The 15,926-nt window shown below is 52.0% G+C and overlaps 1 protein-coding gene across 7 annotated transcripts; it reads right to left on the bottom strand.

Moving 5' to 3' along the window:
- Positions 1 to 1,026: 1,026 nt before the first annotated feature.
- On the bottom strand, positions 1,027 to 10,630 carry HERPUD1 (homocysteine inducible ER protein with ubiquitin like domain 1). 7 transcript variants are annotated; one of them, XM_036345484.1, is made up of 8 exons: positions 10,371 to 10,628; positions 7,613 to 7,690; positions 7,450 to 7,521; positions 6,393 to 6,523; positions 4,368 to 4,490; positions 3,258 to 3,608; positions 2,810 to 2,915; positions 1,027 to 1,780 (listed from the first exon to the last, which is right to left on the bottom strand). In XM_036345484.1, exons 1-8 carry the CDS (start codon positions 10,515 to 10,517, stop codon positions 1,616 to 1,618), a joined length of 1,173 nt encoding a protein of 390 aa, XP_036201377.1. In that variant the 5' UTR covers positions 10,518 to 10,628; the 3' UTR covers positions 1,027 to 1,615. The 7 variants fall into 7 exon arrangements, with proteins under 7 accessions (XP_036201377.1, XP_036201376.1, XP_036201380.1 ...); XM_036345483.1 differs by having other exon boundaries at positions 7,450 to 7,524; XM_036345487.1 differs by lacking the exon at positions 10,371 to 10,628 and adding an exon at positions 9,324 to 9,394 and having other exon boundaries at positions 7,450 to 7,524.
- Positions 10,631 to 15,926: the final 5,296 nt, after the last annotated feature.

The raw sequence follows: 15,926 nt of genomic DNA on the forward strand, positions 1-15,926 counted from the left end.
AAATTTGGGAGTTTTGGGTTCATTCCTAGCTATTTAATTGCTACTTAATGAAGATCCAGCCCTGAGTGGAGTGGCTCAGTTGGCTAGAGCTCTGGAAGGTTGCCGGTTCAATTCCTGGTCAGGGCACACACCCAGGTTGTGGGTTTGAGCCCTGGTCAGGGTATACAGGCAACCGTCAATGTTTCTCTCTCTCTCTTCCTCAATAAGTAAAAAATATATTATTTTAAAGTAGCTTTACCTATGAAAATAATGAAGATCGAAACCAATCATTTTCTAAGTATCAATAGAACGCAGTGCCTTATTAGACGACATTTAGTGACTGCTGAGGAAGATTGACATTTCTGCCACGTCCCCCACCTGTCAGCTGTCTTAAGCCTTAATTGTGGTCTGAAGGTTCTCCCCCCGGCCTAGTGGGGCTTGAGCCAATCTGAACACTTGTCAGCTGTTCCCAGAAGCACCTTCCTGGGACTATTTTGGGTCCATGGAATCTGGAGTTTAATCCTCACAACCTGACACCACAGGGAGAAAGGCCCCAGCCCTTCAGCAAGAAGACATGGGTGCCACCATGGTCTCGGGTTCCAGGCCCCTCACAAAACGGTGATGCCCCTCTTTTGAAATGAATTGCTTTTCCATCCAAGACTTAAGGGGGCTTGGCGTGGCATGAGGCCTGGGGCTGTGCTGTTGCTAAGGGAAGGGAGGAATTCTGTCCTCGTCATTCTGAGTGGGCGAGAGGAGAGTGTGTACAATTGCCGAGAGGAAGATACCTAATGCCACCAACACGAGGTTTGGGGATGAAACCTGGACGGGTCTATGTCAGCCAGTGCCACTTAAATCCGGGAATGCGGGCAAACACAAGTGTATTCTTAGTAAACTAAGACTTTCACGGCCTATCATTTTTCATCAGTGCCAATAGTCATTTTATAAAAAGCAGCAAAACATTCAGGTTACTTAAAAAATCAGGATCTCAACTGTTGACCATCCAGTGAGTGGCCCGGGCACGGAGTAAACGGCTAAGACTCTGCCAGGATCAGTCATAGCAAAACTTTATTGAACAGAAAACCCAGCAAAGGTTTCCACCTCTGCACAGTTGCCCGTGGTTTGAAGGAAAGCAATGCATTTAAAAAGCAATAATACAGAAGTCTCTCCTAGAAAAGTCCTGCTAAAACATGTCTAGCAATTCATTGATTATATAAAGTAGTACACTTAGTGTAATTTAAACATTCCAACAGGAATCAAATCGCACCAGCAGAACCATTTCTGCCTCTATGACATCTATGTACAAACACACATGCAGACACACGTATCTGGGAAAGGTCCTCAGGCATAAACATGCGACACACGCCTTCTATGTACAGTGCCTATAAACTACATACAATAGGTAGTAAAGCTCTTCAGAATAAAGACATGAGAAGCCTTGGGCGTTTTTTGTTCATCAATTTGTATCATGGCTTCACGTCTTACTTTCTGCTTTTGCTTGATCACAAAAGCATCTCCCCCTCCTTGTTGGTTCTTTACCAATTCTGTGCCATCGCCGTGTCCAGGTGAGGAAATCTAGCTGGATCAATGGTCCAGTCCATGCCTGCCCAGGCCACCAGCAGCCAGAAGGCAAACCGCCTCAGTTTGCTATGGCGGGGGGGCCTTCGGGAAGGAGAGAGGCAAAGAAAGTCTTGAAGACGAGCCACGCTGTGCTCATGAATGAAGGGCTGGTCTGCTCGCCATCCACTACGTTCCTGTCTGGAGGGAGGCGGTTGGGGTTTTCGATTTCAGCCTCAGGGCCTTCCTATTGGTAATGAAACAGCGAGAAAGCAGTTAGGACCGGGATCCACACCAGACCCTGCTGGGCAGTGGCAGAGGCAACCCTGACCCCTCCCTCGTGCCCTATGGGAAGCGCCAGGCGGGCAGGGCCCCGGGAACGACGCCCTGGGTCCTGGCTGGCGTGTTCTCCGGTCTCCATGGCACAGCCGCGCTGGTGACATTCTCATCGTTTCAAATATTCCCAGCAGCAAGTATCAAAGCAGGTGTAGCAACTAGATCTTCAACCACTACTAACCAAGTAATTAAGTTACCCCTCATTAAATATGGATAGTCCAGTGTTGGCGATGTTGTGAGTTAAAAGAATTGAAATGGAAATCCAGGGTTCTAAAAACAGATAGTAGGATAACTTAAAAATATCCTTTAGGAGTATGCATTAAACTGCCTTATAAAAATTCTATTTCTGTGTGTTATTTTTTCAGGAAATCTATTCTGTGAGATGCTTATGCTCTTAATCCTTAATTAATATCCATTAGCTGTTTCCATGACATAACATATGGTTGCAGACCACTGAACACTCAAAATAGTGAACTTAAAAAGATTATTTAAATATGCCAAAATGCAAATTGCCATGTGACAAAAATACCCGATAGATGCTGTGACATGTTAATGTTTTCAAAATAGCTACCATCAAGAATAAACAGGAGCCCGGCCGGCGTGGCTCGGTGGTTGAGCATCGACCTACGAACCAGGAAGTCATGGTTCGATTCCGGTCAAGGGCACATGCCCAGGTTGCAGGCTCGACCCCCAGTGCGGGGTGTGCAGGAAGCAGCCGATCCATGATTCTCTCTCATCGTTGATGTTTCTAGCTCTCTCTCTCCCCCTCCTTTCCTCTTTCTGAAATCAATAAAAATATATTTTAAAAAGAAGAAGAAACAGGAAGAAATCTTGAGCTATGGAGCCTAATAAAGTGGTGAACCAGGACACTGGATTGTAAAGGCTGAGGTTTGGGCGCCTGCACCTCACGCCACGCTCCCGGCTCGCGGCAGCTCCATACCTGCAAGTTATTGTTGGGGTCCTGGTTTGCAGCCTCCGGACGAGGCCCGTCATTCGGGAAGTTCTGCACCGGCCTCTGTCTAAACGGAAACCACCCAACGTGATGCCTTCAAAGGAAGCACATAAGAGCCCATCTTGGTCAAGAGCACAGTGAGTCTACTCAACAGAAGGGTCTCCTCAGCGGGTAAGGTCCCCCTCCCTCCCCTCCCCTCCCAGCTGGACGCTCACGGCCAGGCCCCCTGCAAAGACCGGCTATCCCTCCATCTCATTCTACCCCACCACCTCCCAGGCTCTCACTGGCCTGTCAGGCTCTTAAAGGGGCCGCATGTTTAGTCACCAGTTCACACTCACGGCACACAGCACTTGGCACACAGACATGCTCAGGGAGTGCTGGCGTGGCCGGAAGTGCGATTTGTACTGAGGGGAAAGGGAAGTGATGGTCTGCTTACAGGTACATAACCACTGTGGCCCCCATGACCATGAGGAATCTGCTCAGGGAGGAGTAGAAGTAGAGGATGCTGAGAAAAACGGAGAACGTTGCTGCGGAGTAGGTCCAGTCCAACCAATCGCGATTGATCTCGTCATCTTCCTCCACGAGAGGGCCACCTTGCGCATTCATCCGTAGGTTTTGATTGGCCCCAGGATTAACCACCACTTGAGGAGCAGCATTCTGATTGGCTGGCTGGTTTTCGGCTGGAAACTGGTTGTGAATAGGGGCTGGAGCAGGTGCGGAGACCACGGGTATCTCTTGGGCACTTGGTGAGGGAACAAAAGTCCCCGATGCGGCAGTGGCCGCTAAACTGAAATGGAAACAACAGGGGCAGATGCTGTTGAGAGCAAAGCTCCGTGAGACCGTGGTCGTCACCGTTCTCACGCAGGGGACTTTACTGTGAAGAACTCTAAGTAGGTACATACAAACTTAGTTTTTTCTTTAACGTAGTGAAAAACTTCTCTTTTTTAAAAAATAGGTTTTTACTGATTTTTAGAGAGAGAGAGGAAGGGACAAGGATACAGAGATAGAAACATGGATGAGAGAGAAGCATGGATTGGCTGCCTCCTGCACACCCTCTACTGGGGATCAAACCCACAACCCGGGCATGTGCCCCGACCAGGAATCAAACTGGTGACCTCTTGGTTCCCAGGTCAATCCTCAACCACTGAGCCACACTGCCTGGGCAGTGAAGAATGTCTTTACCAACAATCCTACCTATACATGCCTTTCTGCTCCTAGGAGCAGCAACAAGATATTTTGTCTGGAATGAAATATCCAGGCCACTTTAAGAGTGTGGTGCAGTAACAAATTAAAATTTTCACAAAGCTTTAAAGATACAGATTGAAAAGGAAGGAACATAAGTGAAGGCGGGAAAGCAAGTATCAGACACCAGCACCCCTACATGGGGCATCGATAACAAACTGGCTAGCAGTTATCACTCACACTGTACTCCACCCACGGAACCACAGGGTTCTGCAGGCACGGGTGACCTTCCCTAGCTGGCCAGGTAACAAGATGGGCTTTCCCTCCGCCCGGCCCAGCCCCCGCGCACCAGGGAAGGACTCACTACTGCATGTAGTACTGCCGCGCGTAGATCTGCTGGAACCAGGACAGCTGCAGCCACCCATAGGTCGTGTAGCCCGAGAAGCCAGGCCCCAGGCCTTGGAACGCCGGCTGGGCAGCTTCCGGCCTAGGAAAGATGGTTTTAAATGCAGATTTTGAGTTGGTTTAGTACAAATAAGTAAAAGCTGAGTTTAAACGACAATCAGGAATTCAAATCACAGAGACTGGAGAATGGGCGTATGACAGCTACTCGTAGGTGACTGGAACGCGAGCACAGCAAGTCCTGACGAGGCGCCCCCGCCAGGGCCCAGCGCTCCCAGCACTGGTTCTCATTGTGCTGTCACGGACACGCACACAGCTGGACCGTCCGAGGCTGTGGCTCCCACTCCCGTTTAGGACTTGCCGAGTCTCACTGCAGGTCTCACCCCACTGTTCTCCTTTAGGAAGCAGCTCTAAGAAACCACAATCCTCCCAAAGCCTTTCCTGAAGGACCCTTCCCTCCTCCCAATACCCCTCTCCCGCCTCTAGGTCGGGATCTATGCCCGGGCCAGCGATGCGTGCATGTGGCATCACCCATGCTTGCTCACCGGCCACTTGTGCCCTGGACAGGCTGCTGGGCAGTTATCTGACTGGATCCCCAACAGCCTTGTGGGGAGACAGCTCTCCCCATTTCACGAGGAAGCCCCGAGTGCAGCTCAGGGAAGACGAGATTTATTTGCACAGAGTCACTGAGCTAATAGCAGGGCTGGATTTGAGAGCTGTTGTTTGACACCAAACACACTCATTTTTCCATCATGCAACAGTCTGACACGGCCTAGGACAGGGCATGGGGGTCGCGAGTGGCTTTGTGAGCTGCACACAGTCAACTCCACAAGGTGGAAACTAACGGAATTGTGGGAGATCAGGAGTTGGTTACATGCTCATCTCCATTGGGTGAACTCATTTCTTAAACAAAGTCCTATGCACTGGCTGCTCAGTAAATAGTTGAATGCAATCATCGAGTTTATTACCGTGAAATTCAGTCAGGTATGGGCCTCAGTTCTCAAGATGCACAGCCCAAATGAGGGAAGCAGTTTTAAGTGTTTCTATCCAAAAAGGAATGCTGACAGTCTCTTTTAACTGAATTCCATACCCAGAGTGTTTTTAAAGCAGTATTCCAATACAAGCGTGACTCATTTAAAAATCACAGAGCGTGAGAATTAGGGGGCAGAGGTGCTCCCTGGCTCCGATGATGGCACTGCAGGTGCGCACGAAAACTAAAGGGTGTCTACAGTTACGTACCGAGTACGTAGGGGTAAAATGATATCATGTCCGGGAATTACTTCAGGAAAAAAAAAAAAAGGGAGTGAGGAATAGATGAAAGAAGTATGGCGACACTTTGTCGTTACTGGGCCGGTGAGGGTTATGTGGGGATTCATCATCCAGTTCCCTCCACCTGTGTGTGATTGAAATGACCATTTATTAAGAAACGCCACCAACTCCTCACCCTCAAACACCTGGCGCTATCAGTCATCACGTATAAAAGAGCGACAGTCGCTTCTGGCTTTGGCTCTGAAGGAAAGGGCTCTCGTGGCTCCACAGAAAATGGCCCTTGTTCCAGCACCATCAACAGTCCGTGGCAGAACATTTCTCAAAACTGTCTCTCCACCTCTGTCACCCAATGCCACGCGAGCGGCTCAGCAGAGCAGCTGCACGGCGCTTCCAACAGCTGTTTTCCTGAAGCAGCACTGACCTCCCACCGTGAGGTCAGCACATGCAAAGCACAGCCGTGCAGGAGGGGAGATGCCTTTCGATACATATTTCTCCACATTTCATATGGAGTTGATTTAGTACAAATAAGCGAGAACTGAGTTTAAATGACAAGAAGGCTGTGTAGTGAGAAAGGTTAAGTTCATAAAAGATCTTTCTAGGGAAACCCCTATAAAGCAGCACTCTGTCCATTTTAAAGTTCTGTAAGCAGACATTCCTAAATGGATGCAAACGGGCCTGTTCATGGTGCATAAACCTGGTTCGTTATTGTAACACTCACCTCGAGATGTTCTCCCAGCCAGAGGGAGAAAGGTTCCGAAGAGACTCCCTCAGCCTCACACCATCGCTTGAGGAATCCCCAGGATACTGTCCCTGAGTGGGGCCAGCGGGCTGCTCTGTGGATTCAGCAACCTAGGTGAGTGCAACGTGACCATGAGACAGAGGGCCTGATGCAACCGGCTGAAATCAAGCTGAAGGAATGATTTCACTGGGAAAGGCTACGTCCCCCACCCCGACCTCTGAACGTAATAAAATTAAATAGATACAATGTCATGTAAAAAATATTCTGAAATTTAACACCATTTCAAAATATAGATGTGTTGTGTGTGTGTGTGTGTATATATATATTTGATTGTTATTTTTTCCTAGAGTAACTATGTTATAGTTTCATTAAAATCTTCCAATGAAGTTATCATTGGTGAGAATGCTTCCTGGTAATGCACTGTATCTCTATGGCTACACTTACTAAACCAAGAAATTAAATATGACCAGCACAATTTATAAATACAGCGCAGCCAACAACCTAAAGGAGAGAATTTCCTATGCTATGTTCAGCTGTTTCAGGAAATAGCGATATAATGCCAATTTAGAGTGTGTCACTACATGTATGAATGCACACTGTGAAATGAAACATAAATAGACTGTCAAATATGTCTTTAAAGATCATTTGATAGAATTTCACAATGAAATTTTCCAAAGAAAATATATTCACTTTTTTACTCTTTATAAAAATTAAAAGTTCCTGGGAAGAAGCTTATGTGCCCAAGTCCATGAAAACCCGCTGCAGAGAGCCTTGCTCGTTTCAGCGATGCGCACGCAGCCTCTGCAGGTCGCACCACAGCCCAGAGACAGTGGCCGGAGCTCCTCTTTCCAATATGGCCCTGCCTGCCACTGTCGCAGTAAGCTCTCATTTGTATTGTGTCTAATTCCTAATTCTCATCGGGGACGAAACAAAATATGACAATAGAAAGACCATAAAATCTCTCTGAAGAGTTTTATCCAATGTCCTTTCTTCCCCCCGAGAGTCTGAAGGACGCAGGGTATCCACTCAGACCTACCTTTGCGCTGGTTTCTGGCATTCTGGACGGACTTTTCACATTGCACACCAAGTGCAGAACATGCCGGGTTTCCTGCTGAGAGAGACATGGAGGCACTTTAGCACCTGAACTCAACCTGGCAAGATCATCAAAACATTCGGACGTTAATATATAAACGATGTACCTTTGGAAGCAAGTCCCTGAGATACTGGTTATCCAGCAGCAGCTTCCCCGAGTAAATTAACCTCTGGTCCTCTGGGCGCTTATCATGGAAAGAAAGAGCAACAGTCAGCGTTTAACCCACGGGTTCCCAACCGCAGAAGACACTGCTTCGTACACATAATTTCAATACGCGTTTCTTCCCAGCACATCACAGGAAAACGTTTCTTCAAAGGCCCCATAGACAAAACTTTTATTTAAGAAAGTGCTTTAAGATTAAGCTGGTCTCTCACATATAAATAAATTTAGGATGGCAAATGATCTCGTCCACAAAACCTACAGCAACCTACTAACTCAGGGAAACTGCGTTCTGCCACTAGAAACACACATTTGATTAGGGCTCCTGCAGCAACTGACTTCAACACTTGCGTTTCGTTTCAGAGAAAACTCGAAGTGCTCCCAAAGTGGGCCCCACCAAACCCACCTCGCACTGTCCCAAAATAACAAGAAGCAATTCTACACTCCAGCCCCGGAAGAGACATTTCCGGACACACAAATGCAGTCACAGAGGAGACGGTGTGGGTGACAGTTCTACAGCCTGTGAGACCCGCACTCCTGTTTTAAGGGGAAAAGTCTGAAATTGGCTTGTCCACGGTCACTACCTGCTACTCTAGCAGCTAGAGCAGGGATGGGCAAACTTTTTGACTCGAGGGCCACAATGGGTTCTTAAACTGGACCGGAGGCCGGAACAAAAGCATGGATGGAGTGTTTGTGTGAACTAATATAAATTCAAAGTAAACATCATTACATAAAAGGGTACGGTCTTTTTTTTTTTTAAGTTTTATTCATTTCAAGCGGGCCGTGGGCTGAGCTAGAGCCTGGATGCCATCCCCTCTCATCCCTTCCAGTGACTTGGGAGACCACAGGGACTCCACACACTTTCCACAAATCTCACTTTTAAAGCCTGTTTTTAATTCCTTTGAGAATTGTACTTAAAAATAATGGCCTCAAACGCCAGTCGGTACACTGGAGATTGCCAACCTGTCAACCTACTCCGGCCAGAAAAACCTATTATGCAACACTTGGAATACAGCTGTTTCCGCCAAGTAGCCTGAGATGATAAAACAAGTGGTTTAAAACAAACAAAACAATAACCGCATCAATCCGGATTTTTACAAACTGTGCGACAAAAACAAGTACAGAAACTACTATACTGGATGCCGTGTTCTCACCGGTTGGCTTTATCAGCAAGTGCGATGCACATGACTTTGTAAAATGCTATTGAAGACGTGAGTCCTACACATGAAAAAAGCCCCACACTGGAAAAGCTTTGCAATCCACAGCTGCCTGCCATTTCAATTACTTCCCCGATTAAAGGCCTAAATTGACGCTGTGTTTTTTACCGAGGAGGCTGATTAAACAATTAAACGTGTTAAGCCAACAACTATCAAAAAGAAAACAAACCAGTCCTCTCCAGCTGTAAGTTTTAAGCCCACATTTAGTATCTGGGAGGCCTTTCATTTGCTCCTGGGTGCTGAGGCTTCATGGCAGTGACGCTCCTCACCCCAGGCGGCCCTGGGAAAGCTCTCCTCCAACACTCCGCCCCAGAGACTGCACCTGCTTCACCCACCTGGGCCCCCAACAGCCCTTCGCTCGGCAACGCGGCCCCTGGGTGAAACCCGAGCCCCCGGTGAAGGCACACACACCAACAGGCACATTTCAAAAGGACAGCTCACTTTCCACATTCGACAGGGAACCAATACGGACGGGAAACCGCCCCCAGCCTGAGCTGCCGCACACCCCGCCCCTCCTGGGGTCGGACGGAGCGATTTCCCCGGCGCCTCCCGCCCGGCAGGGGACACTTGTGGGCAGCCAGGAACGCGCTGACACTTACATAACATCAGGGCGGAAAGTCAATATTGTCCAGCGCTCAGCCTCCGTCACGTGGGAGGGCGGGGCCGAGGGAGGGAGGGGACAGGGCGATACTGACAGACGTGTCCACCAAAACAAAGCCAGGAAGTCCCCGTAATTGAGGAACCCAAGTCCTCAAGCCCGGACTCCGGGAGCCTCCTTCCGCCTGGGCGCGTCCCTTCCCCACCTCCCTCCACCCGCAACGCGCCGGCTCCTCCCGGGGACCCGGCAGGACCCGGCGGAGCGGAGCGTGGCAGGGAGGGGCCGGGAGCGGGACCGGGGCGGGGAGAGCCACGTCCGGCCCCGGGTGTGGGGCCCCGCGTACACCCCGCTTCCCCAGCCGGCGGCCTGGGGTCGGCCCCGCCCCGCCCTCCCCGCCAGGGGACCCCGGCCACACCCGGAGAACTCCTGCAGCATCTGTTTCCTAATTTCCACCCGGGGACGCGGTCTGAACGAGGAACCCTTAAGTCGCCGGGTCGCTGGGGAGGAAACTGAGGCTTGAAGGGTGAACGGCCTCCCCCAAGGTCACGCTGCTGTTGCAGCGGCTCGGCTCGGGCTACCAGCCGGACCTAGGGGCGGGGGTCTGGGCAGGGGGGGCAGGAGGAGAGGGGGCAGGGGAAGGCAGCCCGTCGGAAGGCGGGGCGATGGCGGCCGGGACCAGGAAGTGACAGCTGCCGGGCCGGGAGACGGGGTGCCCCCGGAGGTGGGGCAGGGAGGGGAGACCCCGGCCCTGGGGGAGGTGACGGGGTGAGCACCCACGATCGGGGGAGCCCGGCGAAGGGAGAAGCTGTAGGGAAAGGGGAGGCGGACGTGGCATTCCTGGGGGGACGCACGGCGGGCGGGGGGCGGCGCGGGCGGGGCGGGCGGCTCACCGGGCGCTCGGGGTAGACCAGGCTCAGGTGCGCCTTGAGGCGGCCGACGCTCCAGCCGCGGTCGCCGCTCAGCTCCAGGTCTCGGTGGCGCTGGTTGGGGCTCTTCACCAGCAGCGTGACGGGCTCGGGCTCGGGCTCGGCCTCCATGTCGGCTGCGCCGTGGGCTCCTCCGTCAGCGCTCCGAGGTGCCGGGCAGCCGCCCGCAAGCTCCGCAACGACAGTTCGCGTCTCCGGGGCGCGCACGCGCGCCCCCGCCTCGGGCCCCTTTTATAGGCTCCCCGCACCCGGCTCCGCGCTCGGAACCCTGTGTGGCCGCCGCCCGTTGGCTAAGGCCGAGGCCACGTCCCCGACGTGGACCAATCGCAGGCCGGCTCCGTGGACAGGGGCGGGCCGAGCGCGTGGGCGCGGCTGATGCAACCCGCCGCGGTGGCGTCACCCAGCGTCGGGGCTGCGGCCGGGGGGCCGGGGTTCGGAGGCCATCACGGGGTGCGCTCTGTCCCGAGGACACTGGGGCGCTCCCTAGCTCCGGGTGCCCACAGCGCCGTAGGGAGGGTCAGCCAGGTCCACCCCGGCTGGGCAGCCTCTGCAGATTGTGTGCTCACAAAGCAGCACTCCGCCCTTTTGCACCCCAGGCGTCCAGCCCCCCTTCCCCTCAGAGGGACGTCAGGCCCTGCACCCCGACCCACCGGGGAGGCCCCCCCACATCTCCCCCGTTGGCGAGCCCACCCAGAAGGGCGCCCCGTGCGCATTAGAAGCGCAAGGAAGAAGCAGAGCCGTCTTTCTTGGGTCCCCTGTGGCCAGTTTCCCTGTGGCCTCCGCCTTGACCCCCCCTTACACCCTGGAGGGTGGGACTTCGCCCTGGGAAAGGCAAGCAGGCCACCCGCCGATTGCACCTGGAGACGCTGGAAAGGGACCCACGTCCTGGGCAGTCGACAGGTGCTTTTTTCGAAATTGGGGCTGAGACCTGGAGGGCAGGGTTCTCAAGTTTTCTAACATGTGACCACAAAGGCCGCTCTCCAGGCAACACTCCCTCCTTCCCAACTGTAGAGAAAGGGGCTTGAAAACAAGACTGACATTGTGCCGGCCCCATCCCCGCTCCAGTCCTGTTGGGACATCTGGTTTTCCAGGTGTGTCATGTGGCCGAAAAGGGACCTCACCCTAAACCTGGCAAGCTCAGGGGAGGCCTGCCTGGCGGCCTGAGAAACTCAGAGACCTGAAGTGACCACAGGGGACGGTCAGAAATTTAAACTTTTTTGTTGTTAATCCTCACCTGAGGACATGTTTTCCATTGCTTTTTTAAGACAGAGTTGGAAGGGAAGGGGAGAGACAAACATGATGTGAGAGAGACACATTGATTAACTGCCTCCCACTGGCGCCCCAGCCAGGGCCAGGGATGGAGCCCGCAACCCAAGTACATTGGCCAGAATCGAGCCCTGGACCCTTCAGTGCGCCGCCTGACATTCCAACCACTGAGCAAAACCAGCTCGGCCTGAAATTAACACTTTATAACCAAAAGTCATGTCTTAGGGCGGTATTTTTTCCTATCAAAGGTCAACCTTCGCCTTAAACTGATTTAATGCTTTGCTGTCAACATCTGAAAAGTCAGAATAAAAGTTTGAAGAAGTTGAAGTTTTATAAGATTTAAAAAAAAAAGTTTGAAGAAGAGCTCTATGTTTTCACTGGGTCCCACGAATCATGTAGCTTTTCATATGTCAGGATGGAAGGAAATGACTGATTATGACCCGGTAGCCTTGCACCCAGCTAGAGGCTGACCAGTGGGGCCAGGCCACATGAAACCAGCAGAGGCCTTACAGGGGGCAGCCAGGCGGGAGAGGACGGCCTCACTGGGAAATTAAGAATTCTAGCTGCAGTGATGAGCATCAGGGCCCCTCCGGTGGCCCCATTTCCAGTCGTAGGAAGAGGGTAAAGGGGTGCCCCCCACCCCTGGGAAACGGCAATCCAATGTCTGTGATTCCCGAGGGCAGGGGTCCTCAAACTATGGCCCGCGGGCCACATGCAAATACAAATACTGTATTTGTTCCCGTTTTGTTTTTTTACTTCAAAATAAGATATGTGCAGTGTGCATAGGAATTAGTTCATAGTTTTTTTTTAAACTATAGTCCGGCCCTCCAACGGTCTGAGGGACAGTGAACTGGCCCCCTGTTTAAAAAGTTTGAGGACCCCTGCCCGAGGGTTATGTCCCAAGGAGCTAGCAGCCGCTTTGGAAGCTCTTTGGTGCTTTTGCCTCTAGCACCTTTAGACAAACATAAAATTCAAGTCAACAAGTGTGCCAGGAATAGAAGGATAAACACGAGTGACCCTGGGCTCGGTGACCTTACAAAAACAATGGGGGTGATAAGACTGTACAAAAATACAAAAATAAAAGACAACCCCAAACTCGCCTTACATTTCTGAAGGACTCATGATTCCATCCAGGGATTTCAAGAGACAGAGAAGAAGAGGGGTGAGACAGAGAAAACTTGATGGCAGAGGTGAACTTGGAACTCTGAAGGAAGGGTGACATTTGAATAACAATAATAATGGTAGCAATTATGAGTAAGCCCCAAGGGTACCTGTGTACAGGACTTGTGTGGGCTCAGTGGTTAAACTCATGGACTCAGAGCCAGACTGCCTGTTTTCAAACCCAGCTTCTGCCATGTAGGAGCTGTGTGACCTTCAGCAAGTTACTTAAGCTCTGTGCCTAATTTCCTCATCTTTAAAAGAGGAAGAAGAAGAATAGAATCGACTTCATTGGGTGCTCAGGCTTAAATGATAGGACAGCGTTAAAGGTCCTGGGACAGATACAGACACGTAGGAAGTGCTTCAGAAATGTTAGTCATTAGTATTTAGGGAACTACGAGTCCCTAACTTAGGGTTCCCGAGCCTACCTGTGAAATAATCACTAAGGAACTTTTAAAAAAATTGATTTCAGAGAGGAAAGGAGAGGGAGAGAGAAAAACATCCATGATGAGAGAGAATCATGGATCGGCTGCCTCCTGCACACCCCACACCAGGGATCTAGACCAAAACCTGGGCATGTGCCCTGACCGGGAATCGAACCGTGACCTCCGGGTTCATAGGTGAATGCTCAACCACTGAGCCACACCGGCCGGGCAGGAACTCGTTTTTAAAGTGAATTTCTGCAACACCAAGTATTGGCAAAGATATGGAGCTACCAGAGCTCTCCTGGGTGGCTGGTAGGACACCCCTGTGGACATGGTCTGGAAGTTTCTCACAAAGTTAAACACCCACCCCCCCTACCACAGCCATTGCACTTACAGGGATTTACCCAAAAGAAATCAGAGGCTTGCATGGGAATGCGGATGGCAGCTTTATTCGTCATAGCACCCGTCGCTATGGGTGTCAGTTTCTTTTTTTTTCTTCCCTAGCAAAACACCCAGCTTCCCCAAGCTGGTTACAGGCTAGGCCTGGCACGTAGGCAAAGATGCGGGCGGCTGCAGACATCATTTACAGGAACAGCCTTGTTTAAGTGGTGGGACTTTTTTCATCTCCTCCAGGAGCTCACTTCTGCTTGCTCAGCCCTCCTATTCCACTCGCTCAATTTTCCTCTTTACCGGCCTCTCCATTCACCCCTCCAACCCTCTTACCTCCGACCTGGTCGGGCCAGCCTTGCCCACGCCAAACCACACCCATCATGCCGGCCTGCCAGGGTGGCCCCAGCTCTGGTTCCTTGTGGGCAGGCCCTTTGCCTTGCTTCCCAAACCTCCTCACTGTCACCCACCCCACCTTTCTCCAAGACGGGACCCCCGGGCATCTCCCGGTTCTGTAGCTCTCCGGCGTGAAGACCACTTGTCCTTCCGCCGCTGCCTTGCATCCGTGTGACATGCCGCTGTCTGGCCTCCCCGCCAGGTGCTTCTCCGCGAGGCTCTGCCCACTCGGTATTTTTAGAAACGGAATGTGTTGTGGTTCCCTCTCAGCAGAGACGCTCAAGTCACGCGTGAGTGAACCCTCACTTTAGCCCTCACTTCGAATGGGGAATGAATGGCCAATGAAGCCACTGGCTGGGCCTTCCTGGGCCCCGTGTCTGTGAACACTTTTGAAGTACGCAGCATTTTTATTTTTATTTTTTTGACACCCTGAGTTATATACAGCTACAAGCAAAGCCTGTTTTGCATGTGCTTGGGGGCCACTCAGCCAGGTGGTTCTTCTGGAACATTCCACTGACAGGTGTGGGCAGGAACGAAAAGAGGATATGAAATCTGGAGGGGAAATTGGGAGCTGACTGGGCAGTGGATTGGGGGGCGGGGGGGGGGGGGGGCGGGGGGAGAGATAAGAGAGGAGTCACTGCTCTGGTGGTGGGTGTGGCTGTGGGCTGTGGCCAGGCCCTGATGACCCACGTGCCTGAGGGTCAGGCTTCCCATGCACACACAATGGGAGGACCACAGGGAAAACACCTCCCTGTTCCTCCTTCCCGCCCCCCCCCCCCCCCCCGCCACACACACACACACACACACACACACTGAAACTCACTAACGTGGAGCACTTTACATCCAAGGCACAGAGAGGCCTCTGTGGACTGAAAGGTCTCACCTTCCCAGTGCCCTGAGGCCCAACAGTGACCGGACAGCCTCCGAGCGCTCCTGATCACTCAGCAGAGGAAGTGGGGGGCCACGGGGTGGGGCCCTGGAGAATGTGTTCTCCACCCCACCCCCCAGGACATTGACCAACCAAGTGTGGGCCAAACCACAGTCCTCAGCAGGCCAGTTCTCTCCTTTCACAGACTGAGGCCCAGAGAGATCAAGGGGTGTATCGAGGTCACACGGCCAGTTTTGGGGGGAGATGGAAACTCAAATCCACTTCCCCTGGTGGCCACCCTGTGGCTCATCCACTCCACCTCTTGGTTTGAGGCAAGATTAAAAATCCTGGGAGACTTTTCTAACACGGAAGAAAACAGGCTCCCGGTGAGTCTGCAGACACACGCAAGAGAAGCAAAGGGAAAATGTCTCCAGAAAATACTCGTGCAGCCATCTGGCCACGTGACCTGTAGACCCGTGGACGCTCCGAAAAGTTCAATCCAGGACTGAAAAAACAATGCGCTCAGCAGAGTTGAAAAACAGTGTGTTCCCAAACAAGTCAGTCCTACCCGCCACCTCCCCACCCCCCCACCCCCCACCCCCCTCCTATCCCCCACCCCCCTTACCCTCCCACCCCCTTACCCCCCCTCCCCCCACCCCTGCTGCCCCGCCCGTGAATGTATTTTTATCCATTTCACTGTTTTGACCTCACTGTTAACTCAAGGCTTTCATTCCCTCCCCCCCACCCCCCAAGCTATTATCATTGTTAAAAATTCAGTCCCCCTCCTAGTGAAGTTTTGCTTTTAGTATTTAATGCCTGAAGCCAAAGCAAGTTCTGTCCTTGGGTCCGGTCTCCCTGAGGTCTGGAGAGGGAGTGTCCGTTCACCAGGAAATACTTTTCCATGTGGCTCCGGACTGTAATCCCTGCCTGAGGTTTTATCTGATGTGGAGTTGGGGGAATGGCTGAGGCAGGCGCCCTCCCGAGGCCCCCAGGCAGTCAGCTCAGCCAGGCGCTGGGTCA

The sequence above is a fragment of the Myotis myotis genome, unplaced genomic scaffold (assembly GCF_014108235.1).
Source record: "Myotis myotis isolate mMyoMyo1 unplaced genomic scaffold, mMyoMyo1.p scaffold_m19_p_19, whole genome shotgun sequence".
In the NCBI taxonomy this organism is placed as follows: domain Eukaryota; kingdom Metazoa; phylum Chordata; class Mammalia; order Chiroptera; family Vespertilionidae; genus Myotis; species Myotis myotis.

Bases quoted from the DNA above. Each gene is read 5' to 3' on its own strand.
- HERPUD1 (XM_036345483.1), bottom strand. From the start codon at position 10,517: ATGGAGGCCGAGCCCGAGCCCGAGCCCGTCACGCTGCTGGTGAAGAGC. The intron at 4,491-6,392 runs GTGAGTGTTACA...CATCTTTCCTAG, and splicing joins GGCTGGGAGAACATCTCGAG to GCCGGAAGCTGCCCAGCCGG. The intron at 1,781-2,809 runs GTATGGAGCTGC...CATTACCAATAG, and splicing joins ACCCCAACAATAACTTGCAG to GAAGGCCCTGAGGCTGAAAT.